This window comes from Simochromis diagramma, unplaced genomic scaffold (genome assembly GCF_900408965.1).
Source record: "Simochromis diagramma unplaced genomic scaffold, fSimDia1.1 OVJJ01000320.1, whole genome shotgun sequence".
Taxonomy (NCBI): domain Eukaryota; kingdom Metazoa; phylum Chordata; class Actinopteri; order Cichliformes; family Cichlidae; genus Simochromis; species Simochromis diagramma.
The window spans coordinates 4655178-4665288 of NW_024386773.1; the positions used below are offsets into that span (position 1 = coordinate 4655178).

Consider the following 10111-nt stretch of genomic DNA (forward strand, 5'->3'; position numbering starts at 1 on the left):
ATTATAGAACCCAAATCTTGCCCAGTATTGTCCGATTTTTTTGCAAACAAAACACCGCAAAAAGAGTTACTTGAAAGTTGCTACACATGCCAATTTTTGCTCAGTTCAGTCATTTTATCCTGGAATAGGTTTAGCTGTAATGAGTTTAACTGTACTGAGTAATAAAGAAATTTACCTCCACCAGGCAGTAGCTCGGCTGATTCAGAACATTTCATTTCAGCTGTCTTTTCTAATTTAGTCAACAAGGAAGAAATCATCTGCTCAGCTGGTCAGCATTATTGTGTCACAAAATGAATATTCATGCATGAGCATGTATGGGAGACAGACATACAGTCACACAGGGTGCTGTCAGATTAGAAGAGTCTCTCCAGATTCCTGTTGTCACACCTGGCTGAACAACACACTAATTAACCCTGATTTCACTTAGAAAGCCTGGAAGAAGACACAAACACACACATACCCGCACAAATTAATTTGAAAACCTTACGATACCTTACATGTGAAAACACAAATGAAAAGGCATGATGATACACACGCCCAGAGAGAAATTAAGCCACACAGGATGATTCTACAGCACATGAATGAATAGATTAGAAAACTCACAAGTACACTAACGTGTGAATCAAGGACAATGCCACATTTACACACATTTAGCAGCACACACTGTGCACACAGGGCTTCGGGGAGGTGTGTTCATGCATGTGCGTGTGTTTAATTTTTCCGTTCTCGCTCGTTCACTGTGTTGGCATGGGCTATTCCCCTGGCACAATGCATGGCTGACAGCACCTGAGCTACAAACACAAACACATACACATACACACAGGAGTAAGACACAGAAACACACGCATGCACACAGACACATTCAGTAAGGTAAGCAATACACACGCACGCACACGCACACATTTGGATATTCTCAGGAGTACAGTCTGTGCGTTCTGCTAACAGATGGTAATGACAATTTCAGTCCCTGGACTATCATCTAATCAAAACAGCACACTCACACACACACACAGGCTACACATTCCAGCCTCCCTTCAGATTAAAACATCCTTCACACCAAATAAGGTTAACAGCATAATTCAAACCAAATATGCATTGAGAACATAATTTAGGCCGGAGCGCCTCTGCACTGAAACGGATTTCAGTGATGCAATTCAAATTCCATTAAAAACAAACACAGTTCAATCCCCCTTGCGCCGCATGATTATATATTTAATACATATAAAAAATATATATATTTCACACTAAATATTTTAGGGCAGAGAGGTGTGTTTGTGGGAAATGCATCCTAGACATCTACTTTAAGCTTCACTGGGAGCACTCTATTCTTAAATAAACATAAGATATATACTGTTTATATATGATAAATAGTGGAACCCATGGACTGAAGGGTATGTTACACTATAACTGCAGAAAACCATTCCTTTGTGTTTGGACCCCTTTTCCCTGGTTATAAACTTTGGTCAGGATGCAACACAAGATGCTGTCAAAAGGCAGCCCCGGAGAATGTCAAGCGATCAAGCATAAACTCAGCTCTACAGTGACTGAACACATAGGGCTTCAGTGTCTTGGTCAAGGACACTTAAAAAGAGAATAAAAGATTGTGAGCTTGGGGTCTTATACTTCATTTCTTAAAGGATAAATACCAGGAAAAAATACCTGTTACTTTTGTTGTGTGCCATGCTGCAAGAAAGGTAGCTTAAGAGAATCGTAGAGTGCTAATAGGCTAACATATTAGCATACATTGCTTGGTGTTCGCATCTTTTTCGGTGTTGCTTCACATACAATTAAGTATCAGTGCTAAAATAAAAGTATTCACTATGTTGAGCAATAACTAACTGAACCCTTTTATAGACTTCATGAGAGACAGAAGGCCCTTTAGCAGGCGCTACGTCGATCAGGTCAACATTGAAAAAAATGAATGATTATTTCCTATTTATTCAGAACTTCATGAAGTCCACAAGTTGGAGGTGGAGACAAAGATCGTTATAAAAAAGAATTAAAAACACAGTGCAACAAAAGGAGATGGGGAGAGGTAAAAGAATGTAATTATGTCTGACAACAACAGATAGCTGCAATGCTATAATTCTATCAAAGTCCTTACAACAATATTATCCAGCCTACTCAGTACATCAATATCCTTCTCAGCAGGACAGGACCATATTTCCTGTTGTTCACAAGAACCATGGGAGAGGGAATAACTTGCTAAATGGCAGATTTTCCTTCATATTTTTACTCTGTCACAGAGTTGATAGATTGCATTAGAGTATTTGAATGTCCTCAGTGAGAGGATTTGTCGAACAGCACAGAACAGTACACTACGGGGGCAGAGGAAACAGGAGGTGAGAAGAGATGAAAGCAAAACACTGAAGAAGAAAAGAAGAAGCAGGCAGGAGACAGAAAAAAGAATCAGTTTTGTAAGCAAATCATTGCTACTTTCTTTAGCATTAGTCAGATTAATGATTACCTTCTATTTTTGCTTTATAAGCATAGTTTCAGCTTATCTGAGACAATTAGGTTTTTTTATGTTTGGCAGCATGATGTATTCTCTGCATGTTCTTGCATTTCTTTTATATTGTTGATAAGCTAGTGTTTAAATTGTCTCTATTTTACATTGCATGTTTAGCTACCCCATTACATCACACCTGTGTGCATATCACACATTTCTTATAGGTTTGAAATATTTCGATATCTCTGTCTTGATGCCTGCTTAATCATCCAGGTAAGGAAATACCCCAAAAGTTGATTCTGTTCATCTGAACATAGCGTTTTCAGTGGGAGAAACGTTTTGTCATCAAACAACCTCTGCTTAAGTGCACAACACAGAAGAGCTAACTCATCAGGCCACGACTCCGCAGTCTATTTACACCTACAGGCCAGTGGACACATCACACAGTGGATGTACACATCCTCGACAGGGAGGAACGCTGGTTTGACCAGGGAGTCAAGAAGGCAGTTTATGTGTACTGTTCTGTGCATCTCTGTATCGAGGAGGGGGCCTAAGGGTACATCTTTCACCATCTCACAATGCTGTGATTGCACCCATTCCCCAACTCTCTGTGAATAGTACTCATGGAGTCGTTGTTGATCAATCGTCATGACAATTTGCATACTAATGATCAAGAAACTAACCTCTCAGACCATTGTTTATTCAGTGGGCTGGTTTCAGTCATTGTGCAAATGTGCTGTTTAAAATATTGGGGAAACCTGCAGTCAGCTGAGACTGAAGAAGTCACTTGGATGAGTGACGAAACATTTCTCCCACTGAAAACGCTACGTCCAGATGAACAGAATCAACTTTTTGGGATGTGGATATCTTGAGTAGTTCTGTGAGTTGTATATGATAACAGATGACCCAAAAGGTTTTCTATCCAACTTTTATCTGCAGTCCTGCTGAAGTACTGCTGTACTCTTCCTTTGACCTAATCAAGAAGAAACTATTATAAACTATTACAAAATCATCTTTTAATTAGGTGACTATGAACATTCAGAGGATAAAAAAAAAAAAAAAATTTCATATATATTTAAAATAACTAAACAAAATACCAGTATGAGTTTTGAAGATTGTGGGAAAGGGAGGGAATAAGAATCAACATACTGGGAAGAAAATGAACTAAAAGATGGACAAAGACGGGCAGAAACTGAGTGAATGAGGGCTCATTGTGAGTTCTAGGCACTATTCTCAAGTCTATTCAGTATTCTATCCTCAGCATTCTCACATCCCTAATGAGCAACAGCCAAACGCACATGCAACTACACAACCACAACCCAGGCTTGTTTCTCACTTTCTATAGAAACTGTCCCACTTTACTGCATCCTTTCTGATCTGATTTGTTGAACAATGCTCTACTTATATCCATCAAAATTCCTTTCCGATGCTCTGGTTTTAAATGAAAGGTAAATCATCTTGTTTTTGTAGTTTAAAGAAGTTAAACAGATGAACGTACCTTTAACAATGAGGTCAGCATAGTTGGACACCCCAGATCCACCGTCTGATCGGATGACACACCGGTAGCGGCTTGTGCTGCGCTGAGATGTGTCGCCAACGCTAACGGTAGCAGAAAAACGTCTGTGGTTCACCACCCTGGTCACCATCAGGGCTGTGTCTTTACCATTCCATTGCTGCATGGTGGAAAAGACCAGAGAGTTTTCAACAAAGACTCCAAGTGTTTGCTTAAATTTCTTTGCTTTGCGTATGATTGTGGTATCATACTCTCCCATATAGACCCCCTGGGTGAGGAGGGTCACTGATCTCCTTTGGAGCATTCTCAGCAGTACATACTCATTTAGTGAAAACATGTAAGCTTGCCAATGCACATGGATGTAAAGCAGAATGAGTACATAGGCATGGCTGCACACAGCATATACACTCAGGCGCATAAACAAATCACACGTGCAAGGATGGAATCACTGGTGCAAAGCAGAACAAGGAGTTTTAATCAATTCTGAAATAGAGCTGGTAATACTGGGGATGTTCGCCAAACAATACTATAAAATAAAATTAAGAATAATATATGAATAATAACTTTGTCTGTTATGTTGGCCTTTCAATGGTTTAAATTTGCTTTTAGTTTATTGAAAAATATATACCCGTTTATCCTATATGTCCATTAAAATTAAAGTCTAGGAAGAAGTTCCAGGTGTAAACAACAGTACGTACTGTAGGTACTGATGTCTATAAATGTGCAGTGTTGTTGACATTAGTAATACTGTTAGTGCACTTTTTTTATATATTCATATTTGTGTCCCCAAGTTGGGTAAATTGGGTAAATATGGTTTGGTTTGTGGTATTCTGTCCCTCCTTTTAACTAGCATATATGTATATATATCCATTTATGCACAGTTTTACTAACGTGAACATACTCACCTGCAGCCAGAGTTTATCATGCTGAGACCACTTCCCTCCAGCAGTACACTGAAAAGTAGCGTTCTGACCCACATTTACCTCCACATTCTGCAGGCGTAGAAAGTGTGGGGCTTTACCTGCAACACAGACAGCAATGTGCTGATGATATAGATGTGTAAAAGTCAGGATAAATATAAATCCATTCTTCTTGGTCTTTTTTTTATACACGTTGAATTAAATGTTGTTGAAGTCATCCAATGCATATATAGTCTGCAAAAACAAATAAATTATTTAAATGATAAACAATATCCCAATTACCCAAAATAAACATGCTAATAAAAAATAAATTGCATGCTGCTCAAAGTGTTACTGTTACAGTTTAAGAGTTCACACTAGATTCATGCTAGCAACAAGAAACAGCACTTTCAGGGAAACCATGAACGATACTAATTCAGTTCTAGGAGAGCTTAACATTGTCTGGACTACGGCAGAGAAATTCTGTGGCCATGAGACAGATGCAAAGGTCTGTCAGTGAGACAGACAGCTGGGTGACTTTGGTCTGCCATTGAGACCAGCCTGCGACTGGTTAATTTCATTTTGACTGTCTGCAGACATAGATAAGACTAACGGAGTATGCATCGATCACTCAACAATGATAATTTGTCCTGACATTAATGGTCAGCTTGTTGCAAATGACAAGGGCAAAAACTTAGATTTGCTTTTTTTGAAAATCTTTCATTATTTTTTATAGTCATCTTTTTCCTCAGTCTTTTTAAAATTAAATTGGATTTTAGTTTTTCCTTACACTGTAAATATGTTTGCTCTCTTTTTGAATAATACGATTAGTGGCTTGCAAAGGTGAACTGATTGTTTTGCGTCGGCTGTTCAAAGGAAAGATACAAGGCAGATAGAAAGAAGGGCTGAGGAGAGGATCAGCAAGAGAACCATGGTGGACAGACCGAGCATAGATAAAATACAAAGATAATACTAGTGGAGTGATTAAAAATAAAATACTTTTCATTTTCATTTATAATCCTTTCAAAATGAATGCAATATCATTTATCAATTAATTTAGCTATACTGCTCTAATATGATGACTAAGTATGTTTTGATTCCTATCTATAAAATAGACGTAAAACTGAGTGTAAAACTTCGATTCCTGAAACAACATAAACAGTTAATAGGAGCAGAAGGAGAGTGTCAGGAGTTGCAGAATACTGAGAAGGCAGGGCGCAGTAAGTAGACCTCAGACTGTGGCAATAAGCAGTCCAGAGTTTCGTGAAGCAAAGTGTTTTTGTCACATTTGAGTGATGAAGACCCTGGGTCTGGACCTTCTTCCTTGCTCTCTACAATCTGTCTGCGACCCTCACAATCTGTCCTTTATGCTGTGTTTTTGTGTGTGTAAGTGTGAGACATCTATAAAACAGATGATGCTCAGCAGGGCTACAGTTGTGCAGGGTCAACCATCACAACACATTCACAATCTCTCCCACTTACGGCATGGGTGAGCCAGAACTCGTATGTCATCAATGGCGATGAAACCTGGGTGGCCTTGGACTGAAACGGCTTCAAATATTACCTTAGACCAGACAGAAGAAAGGAAGAATGAGAGAAAAAAGAAAGGAAGAAAGAATGAAAGAAAGAAATGCAAGCATTATAATGAAATTCAAAAATAAGAACTTTCTTTCACAAACTGGAACATCTTGACATCCCTATGAAGCTCATATGGGAACCCCAGGGGAGTTTTCCACTAAAAGTCAGCAACTATTCCTCTTTTCACTTCATCCCTTCTGTCTCCATCCTTATGCCAACCACATATGCTGCCTCTGCTCTGCCTTCTTCCTCTCTTCTTCATTTAAACCTCCTCTACTTTTCCTCCTGTTTTCTTCCACGCTTTATCTATGTTGTACTTTTCAGACTTTTCCACCATCTCTCCCCATATTTTCTCTATATTTTCGCATTTTCCTCTATTTTTCCTTCCTATTTTTAATTGCTCTTTTGTGTCTTTCTCATTTTACTCTCCCAACAGGACAGTCCCTTATATTTTCCAACAGAGTTTATGCAAACTCTCAGGATGACAACAGGGTGTCAGCAGGGCTGTCAAGGGGCCATGCACTCCTGACCCACACATATATAGACTCATACACACTACGCACGCTACACACACACACACCTCTGTGCTGTACTTGTCAGGATTCTCAGCAGTATCAGCTGCGACTCACTCTGAATACTTAAGACTTCTGGGAAGTCTTTACTCTCCTCTGTTACTTCAAAAATAAATCCCTTTTGGCATACATATCAAGTTTCTAAAAGTCACAGTCACTGCTAAAGCTTTGCTGTATTAGCAACAGTTTGACAATGTTGTTTACAGTGTTGGTAAACTGAATTTAATTTGAAATTATAAGCATTTACAACATTATTTTGATTTGTGTAATAGCATGTCACTGTGTGAAATTGGGATTTCTATTCCCAACTTTGATTGATTGCACATATTTGTTTGGCTATATAAACAAAGGCTGGTGCTGATTTGACCCTGATAAGCATACATGTTGTTCACTATTTACAGTTTTGTGTCTCTAATATTTTTCTAGTGAGATTTTGTCAGAATTCTTTTTTAATTTTTCGATGCATTCCCACTGGGGAATATCTGAATATTCAAATATCTAGCACTCTATGTTGATATGATATTCCAATAACAAACAAATTATTGATCTAGAACAGTTAAACAATTCAAAAGAGGAACTAAATTGTCTTTAAAACTTGTTTCTGCCCTCAGTGGCCTCGAGTACTCTGTACTGTACTGAGTGCTATTTCCCCCCCCAGGTGGTGACTCTTTATTAGGGAAGGAAACATGCACAGAGACACACTGACATTTAATTCACTTTGATTACCATTGTGCCTTGTATCTGTGTGAGACACAGGGGTGCCTGCATTTACTGAGCACAGCTCAGTCATTAGGTACAACAGAGTTGCTTTTGTGGAGCCTCATAAAATAACACAGCAGGGTATGTCTCTGTACCTTAAACCGACCAATACACACACACACACACACACGTACACAACAGAGAAAGTCATTAAAGAATGATTGTCAAGAAATGTACCTTTTGTGCTCAACCTACAGTTAGATCCACGTGTTTTTGGATGATGACATATTTGTTGTTATTTATGTGCATCTAAGCAGTACAGTACCTAAACAATGTCTGTGAGAGTATGTCCAGAGGACTTGTGTGCATTTGTAGTACCTGATAGGAGTTGGGCCAGAATGTAGAAATAGCCAATTCAGCTTTCACCCAACCTTCAGTGACAGTATCAGAGGCATTCCACACTGGGTTACCCTGAGCACCTCCATTCACCTGCAGGCAGGGAGAGAAAAAGAGGCACGGTTTAATTAAAGCAGAGTTAGTGGATAAAACGAAGAAAAGGGTAAAACTAACAAACTGCAGTAAGAAAACTACTGAATCCAACAGTAACATGCTGTTTCCCATTATAACCTGACATATTACATTTTACTGTGAATAGTTTTGCATTTTAAGCCGTGTCTGAATCAATTGCACAAACGTCTGCAGTCATAGAACTATAGAAGTTATAGACGTCATAGTATGGAGACAGCTGAATATGTAGAGCTGTATAAAGGAAAACACATAATTTCCAGGATTACTAACTTTATCAGCTGTATCTACCATTATTGACAATGATGTTCCATTTTTATTTCACATTTAGACACATTACTCATAAAGTCGTTTCACTCATAAACTGTTTTCAAAGCCAAATCCTCAAATTTTTTTGATGGGTTTTTCACCATACTTCTGTATAATAAAGCTGTAGCATTTCACCTTCCTTACTCGTTTCCATACCTTCATCAGTGTCTTCATGCCATTTCTTTTCTTTGTATGCCTTCCACACAGCTCTATATTTCTCCAGTTTCCCTCTTTACTCTGTCTTTTCATATCTCCATTCACCATCCATAGCTTCTTCTTAATTCTACTCAGGTGCCCATGACTGCATTCGTACTTTAACATAAAAAATTCATTCTTGCAAGTCCATACCTACTACTGTTCTATTCCATGGCAGCTACTCCTAATGTTTACTGTTAGCTTACTTTAATGGTTGGTATTCGTAATCAGCTTTTGAGTCCATTAATAGAAGCAAGCTGCAAATAATACCTTCTTTCTAAAAGTCCACAAACTACATAAAAATCAAGAGCTCTGCTATCTAGCAGCCTATACTACAGCTAACTTGATCCCTGCTAAAAGGGAATAGATGATGGCTTTCTGTTTACCTACCTATCACTTATTCTCTTTCTCCCTCTCTCTCTCTTACTTTCTCTCTCTCGGACACACACACAGACAGACAGACACAGCCACACACACACACACACACACACACACACACACACACACACACACACACACACACACATAGATATTTAGTGCCGGAGGGCTAACTTCATCCCTCCTAACAGAGAACAGAGGTGTGTTTGTTTGTGTACATGTTCAAGTTTCATCAAGCCCTTCATATGTCAATCTACCCGCTCCCGCCCTGTCATTCACACACACACTGAACACACACCTTGACATAGACATTGAGTGTGCCTGGGCTGGCTCCATCCCGGCTGGATAGAGAGTAAAGAAAGTCGATGCAGTGGGTGTCATTCTCCTTCAGGGTGGGCATGTACAAGTGAGCCTTCTGACCTGATGCCCGGCCTGAAGCGTTCACCACCATGAACGAACCTACAGAAACAAAAATACAAAAATGACACTAATGAAATAGCTGTTGTTCCATTATCAATAATGAGTCTTTCATTGAACCTAACAAAGTTGGTCAATATTAGGGCTGTGCGATATGACCAAAATCTCATATCCCGATATAAGAATTCTATCGTCCGATAACGATATAAATCACAAAAATGTAACATTTTCTGTAAATTCTGTGACTCTCGGGCAGCTCGTCTTGTGTAAAGTGTTTCCAGCTGCGCGTCATGTAGCTGGAGTCGAGTGTTTTAACCGATGCATGAAACTATACATTTTTAGACATAAGTTGTAAAGGCCGCCGTTTTCTTTGTGAGTATTTATTACACGGCGTGCTGCGGGGAAAAGCCTGTTCTAACGTTTGAGTCTAAGGTTTACTTTTTAGCACCTGGCGGCTCTTTTTTAATTCTCATCCGTAAATAATCTGCTCTTTCACATGATTCAGTTTAGTTTGAAAAGTCTCAACAGGATCTTGAGCTTTATTGTGAAAGGTTTATGTGGAACATAAACAAGCGGA

At 39.0% G+C, this 10111-nt stretch overlaps 1 protein-coding gene across 11 annotated transcripts in view; it reads right to left on the minus strand.

The window, feature by feature from the left end:
* The window catches only part of ptprt (protein tyrosine phosphatase receptor type T), a 226045-nt gene extending 216348 nt beyond the window's left edge, over positions 1–9697 (minus strand). For 9 of the 11 annotated variants that reach the window (XM_040004228.1, XM_040004222.1, XM_040004204.1 and 6 more), the window contains exons 1-5: positions 9416–9697; positions 8089–8199; positions 6344–6425; positions 4868–4983; positions 3948–4122 (exon numbers count right to left, since the gene is read on the minus strand). In XM_040004228.1, coding sequence (XP_039860162.1) covers positions 3948–4122; positions 4868–4983; positions 6344–6425; positions 8089–8199; positions 9416–9568 — 637 coding nt within the window. In that variant the 5' untranslated portion in view covers positions 9569–9697. The remainder of the gene's footprint in view (positions 1–3947; positions 4123–4867; positions 4984–6343; positions 6426–8088; positions 8200–9415) is intronic. The other 2 variants (XM_040004180.1, XM_040004205.1) reach the window with 1 other exon arrangement.
* Between the last annotated feature and the right edge of the window lie 414 nt (positions 9698–10111).